The 27,010-nt window shown below is 37.2% G+C and overlaps 2 protein-coding genes across 10 annotated transcripts in view; both read right to left on the bottom strand.

Annotated features, from left to right (window-relative positions):
- The window catches only part of ARB2A (ARB2 cotranscriptional regulator A), a 381,447-nt gene that overhangs the window by 238,275 nt on the left and 116,162 nt on the right, over nucleotides 1-27,010 (bottom strand). The gene's annotated exons all lie outside the window — the stretch shown is intronic.
- Nucleotides 23,831-25,317, bottom strand: LOC132233426 (lupus La protein-like). Its single transcript, XM_059694116.1, is given in 2 exon segments — nucleotides 23,831-25,181; nucleotides 25,183-25,317. Coding segments are annotated over 2 exon segments (1,110 nt in total). The 5' UTR covers nucleotides 25,242-25,317; the 3' UTR covers nucleotides 23,831-24,130.

The raw sequence follows: 27,010 nt of genomic DNA, 5'->3' as shown, positions 1-27,010 counted from the left end.
TTTTTTTAGTATATGCTAATGTTAAGGTAAAATGTAAGCACGTTAAAATTATTTACATATTCACTGTATGAAGATTTAATTACACTGGACATGCAATAACTGAAAAGATAATCTAGTACCTTACTTTCTGCTAACCCAAAGGACTTGCTAAATTTGCTAAATGACGAAACAAAGCATTTTTAGTAAGCTAGGAATCTGTATACTAGGTATTTTCTGGAAAAAATGGATCTTCAGTAGGTAAAAGAAGTAGTCCTACGATTTGCTCTACCTATTCCAAATACTTATGCCAGATATTTTCACCTGGCTGCCCTTTTCTACTATTAGCAAATACAGATTTGGGGCACTTGCTCTCTCTCTATGTATTATATGTAAGCACATGTGGATGTACAAGCACACACGCGTGCGTGTACACACACATACACACATCCAAGTGTAAACCCAAAGTCCAAGTATGGTTTGTATTGCCACTGTGTTAGTGAAGGCACAGAATCTGCTGGTTAACTTTGACCCTGCTAGTGATTCTGGGAGTCAGCCAAAGAATCAGAGTAATTCCTATCTAAGTTCCCTGCTGTGAAAGCACTCCTAATAAGAGATACTCCAGTGAATGATTAATTTTGATTCTGTAACTTATAACACTTTATGAGTGCTGAAATAAAATTCAAGAAATCTATACACTTAAAAAAAAAAAAGAGCCTTTAGGATAAATGAAAAAAAATTACATCATTTCAATCAACTATGCTCAAGGAATCTTAGTTACTTTCAGAGCACCATCCCCAAATACAATTCTCAAACTCTTTCAACTGTAGTTGTATAAAATTATCTTAGGATACCCTATTATTTTTTGCTGAGATTCTGACTTCTAATAGACCAACAATGATATTTGGGATTTTGGGTTCACAAAGATGAAGTTTGACTCCCAATATTCAAAACTATGTAAGTGAACTGTAATATTCCCAAGATAAAATAGACTGTTATTGAACCAGAATATTACTTGTAGTTTGAATATACCTGGTCATTGTAGGAGTAAAATATGTGTTACATTTTTTTTTTAAAGAAAAAATTTCCTTTACATATTTTTACAAGTAACATTAAAACTTGCTGGTTTTGTTGGGGGGGAAAATTTTCTTTTAATGGTGTAAGATTTCTTTCAAATGCAATGCTTAGGAAGAAATATGTATCTTGGTCAATTTCAAATGCATGGTGCAATTTGTTTATGTCTTCATATTTTATTTCAATCTAATTAAAATATTCATTTCAAACATTTCTTCTTTAATAGGATAAACTTGAAAAATAGCAAAATTCAATTTTGGAAAAGGCCAAAAAATAGGAATTAATTTATTTTATTGGTAGAGCATAACCTGTCAATATTTTGGAAATACTATAGTTTGCCATCATCATATATTTGACAGGAGAGTTAAAATTCATTCTCTATATTTACATAAAACCAAATTCAAAAACAACTTATGTGAATTAAAGAATTCTATGCACACAGTTAGCATTTAATAAACATTCCGATGAGTATAAACTAATTGGAAGATTAAGGATACTATCTAGATAAGGAACTTAGCCCAATTATTTTATATTTATAGTCATTTTCCAGATAAGACATATTAAACTATAATAAAAATATGTCAATTATTTCAAAAAATTATATTTCAAATGATACATACAAAATATACTGGCATGATTAAAGGTGTGAGATATACACCTCATTTCAAGAAAATTAAACATATCTGATAACAATGTCACTTGACACAATAAAGTCATAATTCAAAAGTATTTTGTACTTTACTGATCCCTAAAGTAAAGTAAATTAAGCCATTTTTTTTAAAGTATACTATTTTGAGGTATTTGTCTAAAAGTATAAAATAATACTATCACATTTTAAGCTTATGACATTTTATACTGTTAAAATGTAATGATAAAGTTTACTGAAGTCAATTTTATAAGCAGTTCTAAATAGGATACTTTCTATTGAACATTAATAAGGTTCTTACCAAGAGCATATTACCTAATAATCCCAATTATTACCTAATAAATCCAATTTTAGGTATAGAGATTATTAAAGCAAAAGTAGGTGATTTCTAATGAATGTGAGTTGTTATCTCACTTAAAAGAATCATCCTCAGACTTTATAGGGTTATTGTTCTAAAAAAAGTAAACTCTATTCCTATTCTTTTAAAATATGTTACTGTATCAAAAATTAATTTAAAAATTTCAGAATTTATCTTCCAAAAATGCTGTTAGCATGACCAAACAACTGACAAAGTGACAAAGGCTTTTTTAAATAATTTAAAGATAACTACTCTGATATTGAAATTGCACATAAAAAGTGTACCTCCAAATTTTCCAACATTTCAATTACATAACAACTGAGTTGTGAAAAATAATTACCCAGTGATATATCACAGGGAATTACTTGCCATGGAGAAAAGTGAAATATGTCAGTATATTTCCTTTTCTTAAGTGCCACTTCAGTGGGGGATATCAGTTTGTGATTTCAAAAGATAAATACTGTGAAAGAAAGAACGCATAAAAAAGATTAACTTTTAAGTAATAGCTGCATTAAATAAGATTGATTAGAATGTACGATTAACTCATCAATTATTTTTACAATATGAATGAACTAGAATTAACAAAGGTAAAAATGGATAATCATGAAAAACATGAAACATTCCTGAAGCCTCTAAACAAAAGTAATGTATTAAGAGTCTATTAAAATAATGTTTACTAAGATCAAATTCTTGTACTCAATCACAAATTTTTTACTTCCTTATGACCTCCTCTGACCACAAATTAGTTATAATATAATCTAATTTATTAAAATAGACTTGTTAAATAAAATCTGTAGGATGTAGAACATAGACACACACACACACACACACACACACACACACACACACACACACACACGTTTAAAATGACCTTAATTGAATATATTTAATGTTCCTTTTCCCTATTAATATTTTCATCCTTTTCTGTGGCATAAACAGTTAAAAAAATAACAGGATCACTCTACCCTACCCACATTAAAATACAAAATTAAGTACTAAACCAATGTAATTCTTTTTCTACTGAGCGGTATATAATTACACATAAAACTTTTTCAGTCTTTAAAAAGGGTACTTAAAATTTTTGCAGAGGAAGATAATTACGATTAACAAAATGACTAATTCTTAGCTATGCAAATCTTTGGTGATAAAAATTGTTACAAAGAGAACAAGTATAAACTATATGAATTATTAGAAAATCCGACTTCTTTGTTTTTAAATATATTCAAATATTAGTAACAACATTGACAAAGCAGTCAGGAAGTACAGTTATATTTATTTTATAACTAGTGACATATATCACTGATTTCATTTACTAAATATTTATCTCTAGTGAGACTGAATGACAAAACAAAATACAGCTTTACAGAAGACATACAGAGCAAAAAGTAACCTGATACAGACATGCTTATTACTAAAAGTTACTCTTTACTATCTATTCTGGTGTTAATGCATATTTCCCAGGAGTGGCAATTATATAAATATGTAATTTTTATAAGCCTTAAAAATGCGTCTGATACAGAAAATGATAAAGGCCAAAAATGCCGGAAAAAAGTATATATGAGTGCTTTTAACTCGATAATATATGATCTCTACATATGATTCTACAAATGTTCAAAAATTATTTCTAAACCCATTAAGATGCTTTAAACTAATATATAAAGACTATTTTACTGGATGTATTATTTCATTAAAAATAAGCATTTTCCCCAGATTGTTTTTCAATAAAGAGCAAAATTAAAAAACAAAATGTTTTAATAACAAAGGATCTTAACAATACATATTATCCTGCTTAGTTTTCCACTAGGCATATCTGATTTGATCAGAAATAGAACATTATAAATACTGCTCAGATATATTTGGTATTATGACATATAACTAAGCACTAAACTTCTTCCTTTAATCAAGCAATCATAATTGTCAAGGCATATGCAAAGAATTAAACCTAAAATACAAGTTAATATTTTAAACTACAGAGAAAAAAAACCACATGATTTCAGATGCTATGCACTGAAGAAGACATTTCTATTGCAATTTTCTTACAGCTATTGTGACAGGGGAAAAAACTCTAATAGCTTCAGAATCATATGTATTCAGCTTTTTTTAAAACATCTATAAAACATAAAAACAGTTTAATGTTCATTTCCTACAAGAATCCACAGTCAGAAGACAGTCATCAAAATTTACTACATGTGAAATCGTAATACTGACAGAGTTATCTAGCTTAACATTTCCTTTGCATCTTCTTGTTTAACATTACTGTATATTGGAAGAGTGCATTTGTTTTTGCTATAGTGTGCTGACTTACAGCATTTAGAGCAATATTAGGTTCTCTGTAGGAATACAGAAAACTTTTCAATGCAGTCTGATAAGATTCAATGTAGAATTTGCAATATGGAAATGAAGAATCCAGTACCAATAACAGGTTTGCAACTACCTAATTTGAAGGTAAAAAGATTCAGACTACTCTAAGTTTCAATTTGACCCTCAACTCTTTTCCTTTGTAGTAATATATCTGAATAAAATTTTACAGGATTTTTAAAATCCAAAGCAAAACAAGACCCCCCCCCCCACACACACACACACACAAACAAAAAGCACCCACTATTATTTGGCTTGGATTATTCTCTTGAGATATTTGTATATATGTTATTGTGGCATTGACCTTGTGGAAGAAAGAAACTTAACAACTAGAAAAGAGCTTCAAAGACTTCTTTGGAAGTCTTGAAGAACTACACAGAATTACTGAATTAAAGCAAAAGATCATCTGAATTTTAATGCATTCTGAAACATTTATATATAAAATAGAGCGAAACAGGCAGGAAAAGGCAAGATTCGTCTTTCTACAGTTTATGTTGTTTACTGAGTTAGTCACCACACACAAATACATTTAATAAAAATCACATGCCTAACAATGTTCTTTTAAATCGGTATCTGAAATCTAGGTTATTGTATGTTACTCGTCTCCTCCTTTGATCTTCCTCAGTACTCAGCTCACGGTTAACTGTCCTGGGTGGTCTCCCATCAGGGCTTAGTGACCGTATCCCTCTCTATTGGCTGCCGTCTAGGGATTCCTATCAGCTGTATTCCTACACGCATGTGACAGCTTTATTAGCTCACTCAGATTGTGCTTCAGACCATCTCCACAGCACATACACCCTTTCTCAAACAATCACACTTTTGTAGTTGACTTAGAACAAATAACTATATGAACACTTGAGCTGTTATACTCAATAATAAAGTCAAAATAAAGAGAAATTTCACATTATGTATAAGTCAAAGCTTGGTTTTCATGTTCAGACTAAAAAAAAAAAAATCAATTCCAGATTGATTTTTGTGTATATATCGTTATTGTCAGAGGATTAATTGATGAATTTTTCATTTGATGAGTCAGGTGGAATAAGCTCTGAGGCACTTAGTGAGCAGAATTCTAATTTACTCTGGCTCTTCATACTCTGCAGTAAATTCATCAATTTTGATATTTTATCTTAATTTACTTGTTCCCAACATGTTCAGAACAAGTTTCCAAAGCAAAATAAAAGGTATATAGTACTGTGAATCTTTGTGTTTACACTTTATATGATTAATGTAATCCAAATTCTTAAAACAAATTTATACATTTTGAAAGGTATTAAACCTTTATCTGATTCAATCTGTCCACTTTGACTTTTATCACACTGTGATCTAAATCTCCATTATATAACTTATTTCTATTCGCTACTTATCTAAAAAAAGTTCTGCAAGCCAATACAATAACTGTAAATATACTATATTTATAACCTAACATTGTGAAACTAAACATAAAAATTATAGAAATTTTATTTTGGTTCTGAAAAAGGCATATCCCCATGAAAAGCAAAAATGCTAAAAATCCTAAATAAAATATTTTCAAAGAAAAATTAAATGTGTTTTATTAAAAATCCTACATACAATTTTTAATCATATGCTCTCAAGTGCTTCATAAGAATAAAGAGAAAAGGTAATTTTTCATATTTCTTAAACACAACATATCTTATAATGTTGCTGTGTTTGCTTTCCAGGTAATCTGCCACACCTCTAAGATTTTTTTATGCATGAATTTTTTATGTAAAGCAAGATAGTTTTAAGAAGAGAGCTTGAGTAAACATTTTAATGTTGAATATATATCCAAACGGTCATAACTAGTATCACAGTTCTTTCAAGATAACTTTCTTTTCCCTCTGGGTTGTTCTTCCCAATAATGTTTTTCACCTTTATTATTTTTCCCATAATCTCCCGTTTCCCCTGCACTTTTTTCTGGTGCTTAGACCTTGCCCTAGTTCTAGGCTGGTGGGAGTGGTGGACTGCTCTAATTCTCCACACTCCATATTCCTAAAAAGGTCCTATATGTAGAGAAAAGGACTGAAACAGCCTCTTTCTGAGTTTAAACTAATCAGCAGGACTTCCAGTTGGCCTGCAGAAAAGTCAGCTATGATGCTCTGAGTCTCCCAGTGCTGTGAACTGTCTTCACAGAACTAGCAGCATCAAGGACAGGGAGCAAGGGGTCATGTTCCACTAAGACTAATATAACCTCCTACTTCTCTATTCTTCTATTCTTGCAGGTTCCTCCTTTCTACCTCTCTGACCTTGTCACTTTCCTTCATTACTTTGTCCTCTTCAGATACTAGAGCCAATAACAACACCATCTGCACGGGAGAGTAGCTTGGAGCATGAGCTGAATTAAACTGACTCCAAGTCAGTTTTTCTGGACAATTGTCTACCTCCTTAGAAATAAATAAAAGAGAGCAGGCACTAAGATTGTCCAAAGTTCAGAATGGTCTTTCTCAACAACAGATTCATCTGAGCTATAACATGAAGATATAAACTTTCAAGCAACACAACTTTAATATTTACTCCAAGTAACTTTCATTTTGGTCAATTCATAAAAGTTTATAATATTCATTTTTAAGCCTGTATAGTAAACTAAAATTTATGGCTGCCAGTTCAATATTAACTACTATGCTAAAACCTAATATAAAGGAGCTATTACGATGAATAAACTATTATAACATTGAATAATTTTAATTAATGCAAAGCTAGTTTAATTAATAAGACACTAGAAAGAGCTTGGTTTCAGAGTGTGGAACAAATACCAAACCACACTCTCAAGACCAGTCTGCATTAAATATCCTCTTCCCTCTAAGCAAGAATATCCCTCCACAGAAGATTCCCATTACAAGGCTGCCACCCCACTAATTTAGACTACTCTTCCTACTCAAGATAGTGAGTAAAGGAAGCCAAAGAAGATACACTAAGATCTGCTGTTTTACCAGATGTCATAAAAGGTATGACTAATGATCAAGTACAGTTTAGGAATCTGTGGGTTTTACTTGTTAGTACCACTTAAATCTCTGTTACCATGGCTAATATAAAGCTACTAGAGGCCCAGTGCACGAAATCCGTGCACTAGGGAGGGGGGTGTCTCCCAGCCTGGCCGGTGCCCTCTCACAGTGCGGGAGCCCCGTGATCGATAGCCCCAAAAAGGTAGGCCCCACCCACCCATCCAGGGCTCCTCAATGGATTGCCCCAAAGAGGAAGGCCGGAGCCGGGGATCCTGCCTCCACGCTGCGCGGAGCCACAGGCCCCGCCTCCACACTGTACACGCATCAAGCCCACCCGCGTGCGCACACAGCCCTGCCCAACCACGCACGCCCGCTGCGCACGTAGCCTCCTGGTGATAGCTCCTTGTGGTGTGAGGGCGTCAAGGCATGAAGACATGACAACCACATAGGCTTTTATTAATAGGACTAGGGGCCCAGGGCATGAATTTGTGCACCTTGAAAGGAACTGTGGGCCGTGAGGCTGTGGTGGGCCTTGGCCCATCCCGCCAAGGCCCCCAGTCCCATCTGCCAGCAGCCCCGCTACCACTATTACTGCTCCCACACACTGATAGCACCAGCCCCGTTAGCACCCACTGACAGCGGGGAGCGATTGGGGCCAGCGCCAGCAGCGTGTATGCATGGGGGCTGCAGCCCTTATCACCCCTCAGAAGCACGGGGAGGTGGGGAAGCCCTGAGGAGTGATTTGGGCCAGCAGCCACCGCTTGCACCCGCTGATGAAGCCAAGTGATCAGGGTCAGTGCCAGGCAACGGCAGAGGGTGCAAGTGCCAGGAGGGACTGCGGAGTGCGGGAGCAAAGAATTTTCAGTAACCACCACAGGCACACCCCAATGACAGAGACCAGCTCCCCACCTTGGTCTGGCGCCCCTGCTCACCTGTTCTACATCCCACGATGGCTGATAATCACCATGTTGTGTGCTCTATAGCCTGCTACTGACGCCCACCATGTTCCGTGTGCGCCCCCTCCCTCGGTGGTCAGCACACGTATAGCAACCGGCTGTTCGGTTGTTCAGCCATTCAGTCTATTTGCCTATTAGCCTTTTATTATATAGGATGAGAACCATCTAAGAAAATAATATTGTAGACATCAATAAAAAACTGGCAGTAAGATACTGAATTTGACCTTAAGTAATAGTAATCTATGATGCAACAAAATGTTTTTAAGTTTCAACAACATTATAGGCATTAGTAGGAATCCATATTTCTTATTAAGCTGGGTACAGTTGTACTTTGAAATACAGCATCCAAAATAGTTACCACCTCATTAAAAATAGATTGTTTTTGTATTTGTTTAAATAGTGGGAGAAACCAAGATGGTGGCATAGGTTAACGCTGGAGTTTGCTGCCTCGAACAACCACTTCAAAAATACAACTAAAAGACGGAACGGACATCATCCAGAACCACAGGAAGGCTGGCTGAGTAGAAGTTCTACAACTACGAGGAAAGAGACGAGCATACCGAGACTCAGAGGAGGCACAGGGCTGAAGTCAAATACTAAGGTGTGGAGTGCATGCGAAGCGGGCGGGTGGCTGAGGGCGTGGTTGTCTGTTTCAATCAGGAGGGGTCTCAGGCTCTGAGCTCCAGATCCGGGCGAGTCTCTGGGGACCCAGACTCAAACGGGAGAAGCGGGACTGTCTGGCATCGGTCGGAACTCGAGGGCAGCTTTATCTCCGAGGTTTGCAGCAGTTGCTGGGACTCTGAGAGGCAGAGTCCCTGGGGACAGGACTGAGAGCAGCCATAACTGCTCGCTCCGCCTGCCTTGTAGATCCCCTAGGTCCCGCCCCGCCCCGCCCAAGCCCTTCACAAAGGCATTTGCTGGATAGCCTCAGGCAAAGGATAGATTAGCACCACCCTAGAGATCCAGCACAGAAGCTCTCCCACTGTAGACACAGCTGATTCTCATAGCCAGTTGGCCTGGAGGTCAAATCCACTCCAGTATTACCTACAACAATTCAAGGCTTAACTAAAACAAGACTGCGCACAAAGACCACAAGGGGGTGCACCAAGAAAGCATAAAAAATGCAGAGACAAAGAAACATGACAGAAATGGAGGATATAGAGCTCAAAACCGCACTTTTAAGATCTTTCAATAATTTTCTAGAAACTGCCGATAAACTAAATGAGATCTACAAGAAATCTTATGAGACCCTCCATGTTAGGATAAAGAACCAACTAGAAATTAAGCATACACTGACTGAAATAAAGAATATTATACAGACACCCAACAGCAGACCAGAGGAGCACAAGAATCAAGGCAAAGATTTGAAATGCAGAGAAGCAAAAAACATCCAACCGGAAAAGCAAAATGAAAAAAGAATCCGAAAATAGGAAGACAGTGTAAGGAGCCTCTGGGACAGCTTCAAGCGTACCAACATCCGAATTATAAGGGTGCCAGAAGATGAGAGAGAGCAAGATATTGAAAACCTATTTGAAGAAATAATGACAGAAAACTTCCCCCTCCTGGTGAAAGAAATAGACTTACAGGTCCAAGAAGCGCAGAGAACCCCAAACAAAAGGAATCCAAAGAGGACCACACCAAGACACATCATCATTAAAATGCCAACAGCAAAAGACAAAGAGAGGATCCTAAAAGCAGCAAGAGAAAGAAACTCAGTTACCTACAAGGGAATACCCAAATGACTGTCAGCTGATTTCTCAACAGAAACTTTGCAGGCCAGAAGGGAATGGCAAGAAATATTCAAAGTGATGAATGCCAAGAACCTACAACCAAGATTACTTTATCCAGCAAAGCTATCATTCAGAATTGAAGGTCAGATAAAGAGCTTCACAGATAAGGAAAAGCAAAAGAAGTTCATCACCACCAAACCAGTATTATATGAAATGCTGAAAGGTATCTTTTAAGAAGAGGAAGAGGAAGAAAAAGGTAAAGATACAAATTATGAACAACAAATATGCATCTATCAACAAGTGAATCTATGAATCAAGTGAATAAATAATCTGATGAACAGAATGAACTGTTGATTATAATAGAATCAGGGACATAGAAAGGGAATGGACTGACTATTCTTGGGGGGGAAAGGGGTGTGGGAGATGCGGGAAGAGACTGGACAAAAATCGTGCACCTATGGATGAGGACAGTGGGTGGGGAGTGAGGGCGGAGGGTGGGGCGGGAACTGGGAGGAGGGGAGTTATGGGTGGGGGGAAAAGAGGAACAAAATGTAATAATCTGAACAATAAAGATTTAATTTAAAAAAAAGAGAGAACTAGAAAAATAAATAAATAAATAAATAAATAATGAGAGTGGCCCGGCCAGTGTAGCTTAGTGGTTGAGCATCGACCTATGAACCAGGAAGTCACAGTTTGATTCCCAGTCAGTTCCAGGCACATGCCGATTGTGAGCTTGATCCCCAGTGGGGGGTGTGCATGAGGCAACCAAACAATGGTTCACTCTCGTCATTGATGTCTCTATCTCCCTCTCCCTCTCCTTTCCTCTCTGAAATCAATAAAAACATATTTAAAAAAATAAAAGATACAGTATCAGAAATATGAAAAAGAGAAATAATGAACCATAGTTCCTCTTATCTCTATAATACTAAATTTATACCTCAGATCATGAATGAAATGAATTTCATAATTCTTCCTAAAAGGACCTATATAGAACTTTATTGATACAGCATAGCAGGAGGTATTTTGAATTACTGAGGGTTAATCTTTTAACTCCAAACTTTCATTTAAAATTGTGAAAAGCTTTCTAAAATGTGTTACCTCCCATAGTAAATGAGTTAAACAAATGCTGGCTCAATAACTGGGGTCATTATTACTGAACATTAAGTAATCAACCATTATTTCTATGCTATAAATGTGAGTGGTATGAGGTACGGTGGAGGTCAAAGCATTTTATGAAATTTGTTTACTTGATGTTTACTTCTTTAAGAGTAGAAACTAGAAAAAAAGGAAAGATTCCTATAACATGACATGATTACTATTTTTACTTCCTTGTTTACTGAATTAGCAACTTTCTCCTCAGATGTCCCCTTGCCTTCAATTAGCACTGTCTTCTATGCTCTATCAATGACCATGAGTTTTCTAGGACATTCAAAAGCATCCTTTATTTGTACTGGAAAACCAAGCAATCCTGGTCTTCACTGCCTTGTTTACCTTGATAAGGTAATACTGCCATCTTGTGGACCTAAAGATATTCCTGGTAAAGATATCAAAGGTAAGTTGCATTTTCCTAACAACAGGCATAAATAGGTATTACTTCTAGGTATTATGCATAGTGAGACACATGAGTGTGCCAGATAACCAAGGGTTTACTCTACACCAAACAAAGACTTTTACCTCATCATATAATTAATTTATTCATGGTAAAATTCTTGGCTGAACCAGGTAATCACAAAGGTGTAGTCTAGTGGCTTCCAGACACACGTTCACAAAGCTTTGAAGATGTTTTCATGTATATATGAAGATCATAAAGAGATGAGAAAAATAATGATAATGTAATCATTTTCACATAAACCTCTGAAATCTAAACATCAGAGAACCACTGATGTAGGCAATGAATATGGTCTTAAAAAGTGAACTATCTTTGTGATTTTATTTCCTTTCTACTCCATTCCCAAACACTCAGTTAATGTGTACATATTAGGTTTGTCAACTATGGACATTAAAAGAGAATGCAGAGGATAACGAGGAGAGATGTTTACACTGGCTGCAAGATCATGATAGGATTCTCTGTTAGAAGCATCCCTGAAGGAGATTAGAGAGCCAGTGTGATGAGAAACAGTTCTACCGTGGCTTGATTATATTTTTGATATTTGTCTGCAGCACTCATGTCTCTCTACCAGTGTTCTCAATATATGCAATGTTCTCAAGTACAGGGAATAGGGCTGGGCCTTACATACCACAGGAAGATTGAAGTATAGATGTTACCCCTATTTTGCAGAGAAGAAACTATTCATTAGTCTTTATTGTATGTAGTGCCACATACTATTACAGATAATTTAATTCACTCTTGCGAGTAAGAGCATTAAATGTTATTACACGGACACACTCTCCTATTACTGTGAATTATGAGAAAAACTGATAGTATGTTTGTAAGCATGAAAAACAGGCAGAAGCAAACCATCAACCAGAAGAATTTTATCAGAGCAATAAACAGAAACTAAGCATTACTATATAAGTGCAGTTTGGCATTTAGTTTTATGCCAAACAAAAAGCAAAGCTGCTATCATTAAGTATATATGTACATTTAAAGAAAGCATAAAATGTATATTTACAATGTACTAAAAAGTGACTAATATTTTATATTATCTATGTTCTACTAAGTTTAATAGGGCAATTTAAATAGTATTTTCAATTGATAGTATTTATGCTTTAAAAAGGAATGTGACCTATTTCAAGTGTAGTGTGAGGCAAAAGTACGAACACTTTAGGTTAGCATTAGAGTAATATTTTGTCCCATCAGTTTGCAATTTTGAAAGTCTCAGTCTTGGCTTTTGTTGGCTCTGAGCAGATGGCTAATACTAATTACTAGCTTTACATCCCTGACTGCTATACCTTCCTGACCTCAGTAACAGCAAGCTGGAGGAAACATTCCATACAATGTGCCTTGTATGAACTCAAAACTCTCCATTCTAAACAGATCCTAAGGAACACTGAGTCAAGGAATTTCTTTACTGAGGATTTAAAATATTCATAACAAAGGTCTTACAAGATAAATACAGTTAATAACAAAGACAAGTAGTAGCTGATAAACTGAAATTTTACAAAGAAAAGTATGAGAATGTTAGAGTAAAAGAAAGGTAAAACCATAAACATTTGGACTATTCCATTTGTAGCATGAGTGGAAACAGAATTAGGACTTAACAAAGGTATCCTTTCCCTTCTTGGTATCACCATCCACAAAATTAATTCTATTTATTCTTTCATTTGAAATATTTACTGAATTCAGACTACAGGCCAGGCACAGAGTTAATGGCCAGGGATAACTGATAAGACAAACATAGCCCTTATCCTCATAGAAAAGAGAAAGACAGATAGCTGTCAAAATTCCTTCAAAGGAGAAATGTGTCATAAGAACATAAAACAGGTGTTAACATAGTTAGGGATAGCGGAAAGAGGATGGGAAGATTTCCCCATAAACCTGACATGTAAACTAAGACCTGAAGGTTGAACAGACTAAAGCATAGAGAAATAGAGGGAAAAATAGCTTGAAAGTAGCTAAAACTCAGGTAGTCAATGCACTTAAGAGCAATAGAAGGGTTTAAGATGGAAAGTGGCATGCTCAAGTATGTGTGTTCAAAGATCACTGTGGCTGCTAAGTGGCACTGGATGGAAAAGGAATGAGGTGGATGTGGAGTTACATTGTAGACAAAGGTAGTAGTCCATGTGAGAGCTGATGGTGGATTTGACTACGATGTGATGTGGAAATGGACACGAGATTAATTCAAGAGACATTTAAGAAGTAGCAGTGGCAGAATTTGGAAACTGGTTACATGTGGGGAATGAAGGAAGAGAAGATGCCCAGGTTTTTTACATGTGCTGTGGTGGAAATGTTGTTGTTATTTACAGAGACAGAGAACATAGGGGAACAAGTTTGTAAGGGATGATGCAAAGAGAGCAATGTGTTCACTTCTGGTCACATTAATATAAAGAAGTCAACAGGAGATCCAAGGAGCCATGTTGGCACTTGGCTAGATGAGTCTGGAGTTCAGAAGAATGGTTGGGGCAGGGATTTACATTTGGGAGCTTTAATATATCAACGGTAATTAAAGTCATGAAGTGGAAGACACTGCCTAGAGAGAGAATGTGAGGTCAGAAAAGGGTCTTCAACAAAATGCTGAAATGTCCAATATTCAAAAAGCAGATACAAAGGCAAACAAGACAGAATGTGAGGGACTTGCCAAAGTGACACTTTGCTATGAAGAATACTTTGCTGAAGGATTTCTGGTGCCATGCCCAAATATGTTTCATATGTTAAAGGTATGTCATTAGACAAACTTCAGCATTAACCAGTTAACTGCCATGCATCCAAAACAGAAACCATCCTTGCATCTACAGTCACTTATGGTATATAAAGGTTTAAAGAAACAATGAGCTAACCCATATTTTTGAACTGTTATTTTCAATGGCTATAACAATGTGCTTAATGTAAGTTTGTAGTTAGCTATATTATTATGAGTCACCCAGATTAGCTCCTTTAATCCTCATTAATCACAACAAAATTATGACAAAGGTATTCACATCCTCTCCATTTCCTAATACACCTCAGAGAAGTTAAGTAATCTGCTCTTGGGCACTGTAGCTAGATCCTGCATTTGACCTTGTGTTTGTCCAAGTCCAAATTTTTTAAAATATGTTTTTATTGATTTCAGAGAGGAAAGGAAAGGGAGAGATAGAAACATCAATGATGAGAGAGAATCATTGATGGGCCACCTCCCACACACCCCCACTAGGGATCGAGCCCACAACCTGGGCATGTGCCCTTGACTAGAATCAAACCTGGGACCCTTCAGTCCGCAGGCCAACACTCCATCCACTGAGCCAACCCAAGCTAGGGCACAACTCCAAATTTTAACCCCTTTTGACTTCTCCAATAATAACACTGCATGGGCATCCCTACAGCACATTACAGATTGGCATATATCATCTCATTTAATCATGAATAACTCAATGAAGGGACATTATCCCAATTTTACAAATGAGAAAATGGATTCAGAAAGGTCAAGTTATTTATCACAATTCTCATAGCTAGTAGTAGTTAAGAAGAAACCAGAAGCCACATCATTTCACTTAAGTCCAATGCTTTTTCTACTACTCAATAGTGATTGTGTCCTAGAAAACCAATACCAACACACACAAAAAACAAACCCCCACTATAGTGTTTTCTTGTTAAACTTACGCATTCACCAAGTTACTGAACACTATGTATCATCACTGTAAAAAGAGTACTCTGGTTCTTTTTATCAACAGAAAATTGTGATTCTGTTACCCTCTGCTTTTCCTGTTTCATTTCCCTCAAGCAGCTCCCAAATGTGACTGCTTCTCAAACACTCAGCCCTCGGCCCTTTGGTGCCCCCTTTCTCCCATCCAAGTACTAACCAGGCCCGACCCTGCTTAGCTTCCGAGGTCAGACGAGATCGGGCGCGTTCAGGGTGGTATGGCCGTAGACAGGTGCCCTCTTTCTATATTCTCTCCTCAGCCACATTTATGGTTTTAACTAGTCTTTTTTTTATTAATGATTCCCAGTCAATCTGGTCCCAATTTCACCTTACCTGAGTATTACTGTCTTATGCTTAACTGCTTACAAATAATCTCCTTTTCAGATATCTATTTTCTCAAACCAAATCAATCAACAACTAAACGCATCAAGGTATATCCAAAACAATAATCCACCTTTCCGACTTTTGCCACTGATAACACCAGTGTCATGCTCTGTACCAAATGTCAAGCAAAAAATAAAAAATAGCTCTACAGAAAGGAAGCAGAGAAGTAGAGGGCAATTGTGTGTGGAAAGTAGTGGAGTTGGTGTCCACCTATCAGATGAGATTCACGGAGCAAGTCAGTTGACTATATATATAGGATGAGGGGGTTAGACTGGGTATTGAATTGCTTCCAAATTTAAAACTCTCTTCTTTGGTTCCCCTATTGCTCCCTACATGCAGTCACTACATACTAAAGATTTTTCCTTTCCCACTTTTGTTGAATTCTTTCCTGATTACCTAAAATAGCAATTCTTAACATTGGCTGTACATTGTCATCACCTGGGATGCTTAGAGTACAGCTGACCCTTGAATCCTTGAGTCTTGTCCCGAGCACAATTTCTATTAGATGCCCTAAATTGCTGGGATTACAAACAATAAGATTAATAAATACATCTCTGTCCTTTTTATTTGTAAGTGGGGGCAAGTAAAGAATCCTGCCTCTGCCCTGACCGGTTTGGCTCAGCGGATAGAGCGCCGGCCTGCGGACTGAGAGGTCCCAGGTTCGATTCCGGTCAAGGGCATGTACCTTGGTTGCGGGCACATCCTCAGTAGGAGGTGTGCAGGAGGCAGCTGATCGATGTTTCTCTCTCATCGATGTTTCTAACTCTCTATCGCTCTCCCTTCCTTTCTGTAAAAAATCAATAAAATATATATTTTTTAAAAAGAATCCTGCCTCTTTCAAATGCGATTTCTTTTTTTACAAAGTCAAATAAAAGTTTAATTTAGAACTTCTTTACTTAGAAAGCCCTTTTCCTATACAAAAGGAACAAGGCTTGAATTAAATATATTCCCAATTGATGGTAAGCTTACTTCTCAGAACATCTAACTCCCCATATATAAATTTGCGTGTTTCTCCCCCCTGTATTGAGACTTTCTGGAAGAAAATAACAAGTAAATTTATATGGCATGAAATACATTAAATCAAATCAAACCAAAATTTACATGAATCTCTATTGTTTTACTGAAGAATAAATAAACTGCTATAGTACAGTCTCCTTGAAGGGCTGTGAGAAAGAAAAACAAGTTGCTTTAGGAAAGGTTAAGTAACTGGTTCCACTTTACATAGAAACTTACTGATAAATCCAAGACTTAATGCCTAAGTTTTTAGCTGTTATATGCCACTACCTTCTTGCACTCCCTCAGGAAATGTATACTGAATAGATAACCAGAGAAATGAAAGTAAATCTTCTTAATAAATATTGGTATATGGGTTATTTGGACCACTTAGCGAGAATGGCAGAGAAAGTGCCAATTTGTAATCCACTGAAAAAGCTTCTAATATCATCGAGAGAGTTGAGGAATCTTTGAAACCCACAATTGGTTTAACTGTATACTAGTAGCCCTGCGCACAAATCCGTGCGCCAGTAGGTCACTGCTGGCCTCCTGTAGCTCTCCGCCCGCTGCCCCGCCCTCCTGTAGCTCTCCACCCGCTGCCCTGCCCTCCTGTAACTCCCTGCCTGCTGCCCCGCCCTCCTATAGCTCCCCCTACCCCCTTACCCCCCTCCTCCCCTCATAGCTTGCTTGTACCTCGCTGGCCCACCCTCCTGCTGATCCGTGATCTGGTCATGAGGCGCTTGGTTGTTACACCTCAGGGTGTAATGGCTAATTAGCATATTCCTCTCTTATTATATAGGAGGATATATTCCCAATATAAAATAAAATTCTAAGAAAAGAAAACCAAGAGATAGGAGAAACAACTAGGTAAGAGTGAGTATATCCGCACAACACTAAAGTGTTCAAGCCTTGTTCTGTGGCTCTACTCAGAGGGTTTAGCTTAAGTTTGGGGGAAGAAACATGTAACTCAAAAATAGGTTGGGCAGGTGACACAGGGAAAATATTAAAGTATACAGGCTTCTAACCAGATCTCTACTCTTGCCTAGTCCACTTTAGCTCGCTGAAAGAAATAACTTAATTCTCACACATCCACATAATTTATTCCATGCTTTTGGGGAGTGGAAAATGAATGTAGACCTTGGGTGTTGTCAAATGTAAAATGACTCTGAATGTTTCTCCTGAATGTTTAACTATCACTAGATGAAGGTGAACAATCTTACATTAGCAATAATGGGAAGAATTTCCAAGTTTTCAAAAGGTATAGTCATGTAAAGAAAGAATGCTTATAAGGCATTTTTCCCATGGGCTGATAAACTTTAGATCGCTATAAATTATAATGTCTTATTCTATTTGTATCTATTAATTATAAGAATGATGACTAAGAGACAGATCACAGAAAATATCTGATACTAAGAAGAAAACCCTACTAAGTCACTTCTTCCTTAATATGTCATATACACATAGTACTGTACTAGACTGTGATGGTAAGAAACTGTCTTAAAGACCCTGGAGAATGTGAAACTTCCAATTTCATGTAAAGTATCCAAGTTGAAGCTGTAGTAAACAGAATATGTCAAAATAAATCACTACATTGGGTGGACAATGATTAGTACATGAGTCTTACAAAATTTGTTCACACTCTCCATGACACGCTAAGATAGATTAGTTTCGAATTCCCAGGGTCAGGCAGCTGAAGTGAACTTCCTAAGTCACAGAGCTAGTTAAATGGTATGTGTGACATATCAAAGATGGCTATGAAAACTTTGATACTCCTTCAATTGAGACATTGGGGTTAAGTCCCTGCTTCTTAATTTGGGCTGGCCTGTGACTGCTTTGACCAACAGAGCATGATAAAGTGACCCTGTGCCAGTTCCTGGCCTAACTTTTAAGAGGACTGGCAGTTTCTGCATTCTTCCCTACATGAGCTGTCATGTACAAAGTCTGACTACTCCAAGACTGTTATGCCATGTCATATTAAATATGAGTATTACTACTTAAAGTACCAATTTTTTAACTGTTAAACTATGTCACACTTAAAGCACTTCTAATTTTCATGATACTCCAATAGCATGAAAGCCACAGAAGAGCTGGTGTTTGGGGCCATTCATTGAAATAGCCCCATTATCTAAAACAGTGCTTCATATATATATATATATCAGATACTCAGTAAATATGTTAAGTGAATGAATAAGTATTCTAGAAATAATTATTAGAAAAGAAGCTCAACCTATCTCTTACCACCCAGGAAGAAAAACATCTCCAATGCAATTGGTGAAAAAATAATCTCAAATTAAATTTGAAGAAGAGCCCTAATCCTGTTTCACTAATGAAGGGCCTTCACTATTAAAGACCAGCTTTTCTGGTTTCCCAAGAGCCATGACTTTCTCTTCTCTGTTACAGAATCAGTTTCATAATTATCTGAGTGGGGATATCAATTTTCTTAATAAGCACAATGTATGCTACTAAGTTTCAGATCACAGTACAAAAATATAGAATGCAATACATTGCAGATATCTTCCATTTGCCAAGCCATGCCTGCACAGTCCATGAACAGATAGAATGTTTTTCCTGCCTCAGACAATTTCCAATGCTTAAGTATAATCCTAATATGCCTTATACACTGGCATATATAGCATAGTTAAACTTTTATTCTCAAGAAAATTTTTTTAAAAACTTTCTTTTGCTCTCATTCTTGTGCATTTATCTAGGTGATTCAGGTAGCAAAACCCTCTTCTTTAAAAATTTACTGTGGATTGATGGTTCACTCCAGATGGACTGTGGTGGATGTGATAAAATACAAGTATGAGTTTCTTCAATGCTAATTCAAGAAAGAAGCCAATCCTAAGGAAGTATGCGTGGACCAAATGAAATATTAACAACATGTGGTTTTAAGTGAAGATTATTTTTGTAAGGTACTGACAAGCTTTTGGTGCAGGTAGGCATGTGACAGACCAGTGGAGCAGTTGTACAACTGAATAAATGTAAAAGGCAAGGTGCGAAGATAACAGAAGGGTCAATGTAACAACAAACGCATCTCAAGGGATCTGAGCAAGACAACATAAGCAAAGGCAGAGGAAGAAAATATCACAGGAGATTCCACTGGAATGTAGGTCCCTGAGACAGAGGAAAAGGCTCACCTCACAACAAGAGAGCCAGAAGTCTGCCAGAAGAGGATCTGCTCACAGAAACAAGAGAACTCAGCAGGTGTTGGCCACAAGGGAAAGTATATGAAAATAGAAAGATGAGGCAAAGAGAAGCCTAGAGACACAAAGGAGAGAGTAAAAAAAAAAAATGAATGTGCTCCTAGGGCATATTTTAAAATATGCATTTTTCTTTTTATAATATATTTTATTGATTTTTTACAGAGAATAAGGGAGAGGGATAGAGAGTTAGAAACATCGATGAGAGAGAAACATCTATCAGCTGCCTCCTGCTGGGGATGTGCCTGCAACCAAGGTACATACCCTTGACGGGAGTCAAACCTGGGACCCTTCAGTCTGCAGGCTGACACTCTATCCACTGAGCCAAACCAGTTAGGGCAAAATATGCATTTTTCAAACTTGTGAGAGGATGGCAGGGGATTTGGCTTTGGAGTGACATCTGGATAACAGAGCTCAGCTTCATTCTGTTAGTTGCCACCCACTAGTCTCCACATGGACTAATAATTCTTGTCTTTTTCCTCCCCCTTTCTCATTCTTCCCTGGTATCGGGATGCAACCTATGTGATTGGTAAACTGCTGTTGGTGACCTAGTAGCTTTCTCCCACCTGGGAAGCCTTAGAAAGCACACATCATTCTCTGCTTCTCAGTGCCATAAGCTTCACCAGGCGAAGCCTATGGCTAAGTCTGCCAAATTCTGGGAAGATGTATCAGCTAACCAATTTGGCTAGTAAATCAAACCCATTCCCCCAACCCATTATTTATCAGTTATAAAGATCATCTCCATCATCTGACTCTTTTTCTCTCACTGGTTCTAAATTTGGATGGAGAAAAGACAGCTGCTTCCCAATTTCAGAGGTGTTTAAATGTAAAGAAAATGTGCATCTTAGAATTGACAAAACACAGTAATTTGATATTTTAGTATTATGACGTGCTAATTTGTGTGTGTATATATGAGAGGAGAGAAAAGAAAAAGAAGAGAGGGAGACAGATTATTAATATTCAACTATCAATTATCCAAATAAGGGCTTATCTACAAAAATACCTAAATTTTCTGCAGATGTAGTAGCTCTGCTTGGGTTTTAATTCTAAAACTGACATTACCAATCTCTTTATATTTTCCTACAACTTTTAGTCCAGCAGGACCTGGAAGTTATGGAAAGTTAAGGTAATATATCCACTTAGGCCTAGAGTCTAGCGTTAGTTCACAAACTAACTCCCTTAATTACTTTTCTAAAATTCTGGAAAAATTGCTGAGATTGGTCTTTTGCATCAATCTCACTGTAATGCTATTTATCCAAAGTATGAAGTGGAAAAAATGAAAGTATTGTTTAAGGAGGAAGAACAGAGGTGATTTTAGAGCTCGATTTTGACATAGAGAGTTCATTAGTTTGATTGAAGTGTTCGTTATGAGTATCCTGAATAACTGAATAACCCACATTAATTTTAAATACAAATTCATCCATAGGCAAATATAAATGAGATTTAGATGTTTATTCCTACTATTTATTCTCACCTTCCTTAAAATATAGTGACCTAAGAACTTTTCCAATAACAAGATATTGGATCTCATACTACTTATGTATAAAGCACTTTTCTTTAAAGCACAATGCATACCACAAGTGAAATATACGGATATGAACACAAATAATGTGGCTCCTTTATTATCTAAACTAGAGGCCCGGTGCATGAAAAGTCATGCAATGGGGGGGGGGGTGTCCCTCAGCCCAGCCTGTCCCCTCTCACAGTTCCGGAGCCCTCAGGGATGGGAGGCAACCCAGCAATCAGGGAAAGGCGACGCCCCCATCACACCTATGCTGCTGCCACTGCCAGCAGTGCAAGCCTCTGGTGGCCCTGGGCAGCTTGGCAGCTGACATCCGAGGCTTGCCTGTGCCTTGGGCTGGCCCTGGGCAGCTGGGGGTCTGAGGGTGGGTCTGGCTGCACCACATGCCTCCCCCCTCCCCGCCCCCCAGCGGGGCTGAAAGGACTGGGGGACTCTCTGGTGGGGCTAAGGGGACTGGGCGCTGTCATCTTTGTGACGGAGTGACAGTCAACTTGCATATTCACTCTTTATTAGATAGGATATGCTCACAGAGATCTAAATGTACATATCATGACAGATTTTTTTTAAAAAAAGTTTTTCCAACTTTAGGTTATGACTTAAACTTTTATCTTTTGTGCAATTGATATGTTAATAATGGGCACATAGGAGAAAAAAACTACAGATTTACAATAGTATTTTTAAAAGTTGCAAATATAGATAAGGGAGCTATGTATTAATTATAAAAAATAGCAGTGCCCACAAAAATATTGATGAGATATATGAGAGAAATACCAACACATGTACTTGGATATATTAGAGAAAAATAATAATACTCTTTTAGCCTCTTTGTACATGTTTTCTGTATAAAAACAGGCAGCTTAGAAATTCTTCAATGTAAAACAAAGTCACCTGGTAATCCTTAAATTCTATAAAAATGAAGACATTTTTTGTGATAGTCTTAAAATTATTTAAAAGTGGAAAAGTGCTTAATTGTAACGCATTCTTATGTTAAAATTAACACCTTCCTACCATTAGATACATATTCAGAATCAGGTTTCTAATCATGCTACAACTCCCAAATACTGTAAAATAATTTTGTTCTTTTCATATCAATGCATTTCCATTTTCACTAGAACTAATTACCTTTAAATAAATGATTCAGAGATGTCAAAAGCGACTCAAAGGGAATGTTTCAAGAGGTCCCAGTTTCCTGAATTATAGCCTAGAACATCTGCTGAGCAATCTGGCAAGTAGTATGAAGCCAAAACAGAGCATCTCAGATATAGTAGTTGTATCTGACCTCAAGAATATGACAGCTGGCTATTTGCCTATAACCTTTATACTGTAAAAATCTAAAATTCTGCATGCAAGAGAGACTAATAAAAACAAGAGTGCCGACACCAGAAGCATGGAGTAGAAAAGGAAAACAAGTTGCTTTAGGAAAGAATATTTGGCTTCTTCCTACCAAGGGAATTAGGAAACATTTTTAAAAGAATTTAGAAAGAAAATTGAAGGCAACATAACAACTTCATTTTTCTTACAACCCAGAGAAACAAAACTAAGCAAATGTAAAAAGTTAAACCTGTTATAAAACTTAAGTAAATAATATTAAAACTAACATTTGACCCTCTCAAAAATGAAGTGGTTAAGATATAAACTGTCAGAGCACTTGAGGATAAAATCAGATAGAAATGAGTTTATCACTATACAAGTACAAATTAATTCTCTTCAAAATGGCAGACAGTAGTTACAAGCCAACTGACATACACTCTTAAACCAGACACATGCCCACCAGCTGGAGGGTGTCCATTAAGTGGACTGGTGAGTACTGTAAGTACACACCACACTGTTAGAGACACCGATAGTCTCAACATGAGCTTCACTAATCAGCAGGTTATGATACTTACCTGACCCCACAAAACATGACACTCCTTCAGTCCAATCTCAATTCAAATTGTTCTTGAGACTTTTAACTAATTTCAGATTCAGAGGTCTAGAAACATGATAATCTTTATGAGATCTACTTTTTTATTAGATCATGGCTGACCCACATTACTAATAAGGCATATGTGTCTTATAAACTGTCTTAATGGAAAGAAGGTTTGAAACTTCCTACCATCTACCATATATTCATTGGGGGGGGGGGGGGAGAGAGAGAGAGAAACATCAATCAATTGCCTCCTGTACATGCCCTCACTGGGGATTGAACCCACAATCTAGGTATGTGCCCTGACTGGGAATTGAACCAGTAACTTCTTGGTGTACAGGACAGTGCTCCAACCAACTGAACCATCTGGCCGTTGCTCTAGCAAAATTTTAATTAAAGTATTACATACATACAGATAACTGCACAAACCCTAAGTGTACAGCCTGATAAATTTTCACAAAGTGAACACACCCATGTAACCAACAGTCAAATTTTTATTTTTTATTTTTTATTTTTTTTTCTTTTTATATAGTATACATTTTATTTGTTTGTACTAATACATTCTCATATTACAAAGGCAATTTAGTACAAGAATCTTTCTTTTGATATTTGAATCATCTGAATAACATACAACTGTACATTAAAAAAAAATCCTCATTTGGATAACAAAAAGACAAGCTAAACAATAAAAAAATTTCTTTTCTTACAGGTAGACATTGAAGTGGACCTAATTCGGTTTTCTTTTTAAAAGCCTCCAAAGACAAATGCAGCTAAAAACCTAATTAAAATGAATACAAAATTTGTTTACTGAACTACTGGTCTCCGGCACCATTTTCTGTTTTCTGCTGTTTTGATGCAGGTTCTTCTTTGTCTGTTTCTTCTCTTGCTCTTTTTACTGGTCCAGATGCACCATTTTCATCATGTTCATCATCACTATCAAATTTAGTTTTCTTGCCCTGGAACTGTACTTTTCCTTTAGCAGACCCAGTCTGGGCAACTTTATTTCCCTTTCCTTTTCCTTTAAATCTGTGACCTTTTGACTTCCATTTGTTGAGGGATTCTTGTTGATCGTCTATGATTTTTTTCAATGCTTCTTTTTCCACATCTCCATCTAGTACTTCCCATGTCACTTCTTTGTTCTTTAATTGAAGGTTACCATTATTTGCATCTTTGGCTTTATCCAGTGCTTCCTTAGCTTTTTCTTTAAATAGAATTATTCCCTCTTTTGCTCCTCTGACAAAGTCTATCCATTTTATTTCACCATGATTCGAGAAAAGGATGTGCAAATCTTCTCTACAGGTCTGATCATCTAGGTCCCCTGAAAATTTCAACAAGCAGCCAATCTTTTCTTCTAGAGATTTCAATTCAGCATTTTCTGCTAACTTCCGTTTTTCTTCTTGCTCTTTTTTAGCTCGTAATTTAGCTTCCACTTTATTTTGCTTTCTTTCTTCATTTTTCTTTGCAAAGTAATCTTCCTTGAAAAGTATTAGCAGATCTGTGTCTTTGTATTTTTGTCCAGGGGTCTCCACAAACTTTTTAGCAGATTCAATGCTATCAAACACAGCAAATATTGATCCCTTAAATGCTTTATGCAATGTTCTTCTCATCTGAATATTTAGTACTAGACCTTTATCTTCTAACCATTCTTTTATGTCATCAAGGGTTGCATCAGTAGGGAAGCCTTTAATATAAACAGATCTGTTTTTCGCATCATTTTTATACTCATCAGTCACTTCAGGGAGAGGTTTGTTTGGAGATCTTCTGATTTTGGTCTTATCTTCACTTATTTCCATGAGTTCTGCCTTTGATTTGCTCAATGCTTCCACTATGACATTAAAGTCTGTTGTTAGACGGTTTAACCTCAATTTGATGACAGATTTTGGCCTCCAGGGCAGCCATTTTTTCATCACCATTTTCAGCCATTGAGGCCACCTTTAAGGTCCCGGTTCCGCAGAGCCGGGCCACACGACCACTGAGAACGCCTCACCGCCGCAGCGTCGCCTCTTCTAACCCGCGCGCAAAGAAGATGGGGACTCCAACAGTCAAATTTTTAAAATGAAACCTACCAGCAGCCCGGAAGGCCTCACCAGGAAGCCACCCTTTAAGCATAAACTTTGCCTTGATTTCTAACACACAAATTAGTTTTGCTTGTTTCTAAACTTTATTTAAATGGTATCATAAAAATCTGTACTTTTTGTGATTGGCTCTTTTAAATCAACAGTTTGATAGTTCATGCTGTTGCATGTAGTTTTAAGTTTTCTAATTCTTATTGCAATATAATATTCTATTTTATAAATATAGTACATTTAGAATTTATAGCTGACAGCTAAGTCAACTATGGTTTTTTAAATGAGTATTTAGTATTTACACAGTAGAAACTGACAAACAGTATAAGTCAAGGTGTCCTTTATTATTCTGTTGATAGTGTAGATTTAATAAAGTGAGGTAAAGTGTTAATTGTAAGGATTAAACTTGAAACTGTGTCTTGTCTGTAGCTGTTACACTATGAATAGCATATATCATTAAGGAAATGTTCTTCCAGTATTTGAAAACTGTAATCTAAAGTGCTCACATATAAGTAGTCTGTTTTCACTTCTGTCTTAGGGTAACACAATGAAAATTTCAACCATTTTTATAATCATAGGATGGCTTAACTATAAGAGTTCAGAAAAAATCAACAAGAGCATTCTAAGAGACTCAATTGGCTATATGGTATTTACTCTGAATGTTGTATATTTCATTATTTGGAAATAAAACTACTGGGTCTCCAGGTACATGTATATTCAACTTTGATACTTCTAAACAGTTTACAAAGCAGTTAATTTACACTTCTGCCAGGATTGTGTGAACATTCCAGTGGATCCATGTCTTCTATAAAATTTTGCTTTCCAAAATATTATTACTAATGATGATGTTATTCTCTAACATTGTTTAGAGATGTAGTCCAATTTCAATCCCACCATTTAAATAAAATTTTTTTAAACTTTTAAAAAAAGATAGGAGAGTTGATGGGAGAGAAAAATGGTAGAGTCAATGAATTCCTGGTGTAGATGAGGTTAAAGAATTGTAATAATTACATAGCCAGTGGGCTGAACTGAGAGAATGTTGTTTTTGGAGAGGGTGATGTTTGAATTTGTGATTTTGGACTAATCTGTTTTTATAATAATACTAGAGGCCTGGTGCACAAAAATTTGTGCACTCGGGGGGAGGAGGGTCCCTCAGCCCGGCCTGTGCCCTCTCGCAGTCTGGGACCCCTCGCAAGATAACGACCTGCTGGCTAAGGCCTGCTCCCGGGTGGCAGAGGGCAGGCCCAATCCCTAGGTGCAGCCCCTCATCGGGCTCAGAGCAGGGCCGATTGGGGAATTGGGGCACTGCCCCCTGTCATGCACAGAGCAGGGCGGATTGGGAGGTTGTGATGCCACCCTCAGTCACGCTCAGGGTAGGGCCGATTGGGGGGTTGGGGCACCGCACCCTGTCACACACAGAGCAGGGCTGATTAGGGGGTTGTGGCGCCGCACCCTGTCACACACAGAGCCGCAGGGCGATCAGGGGGTTTGGGCGCTGCCCCCTGTCATGCTGATCCCGGTGCCGGGAGGCCACGCGGCTCCGCTGATCCCGGTGCTGGGAGGCATATTACCCTTTTACTATATAGGGTAGAGGCCTGGTGCATGGGTGGGTGCCGGCTGGTTTGC

The sequence above is a fragment of the Myotis daubentonii genome, chromosome 4 (assembly GCF_963259705.1).
Source record: "Myotis daubentonii chromosome 4, mMyoDau2.1, whole genome shotgun sequence".
NCBI lineage: Eukaryota > Metazoa > Chordata > Mammalia > Chiroptera > Vespertilionidae > Myotis > Myotis daubentonii.
The sequence above is the reverse complement of the archived record's forward strand: the minus strand, read 5'-3'. Positions and strand labels throughout refer to the sequence as shown.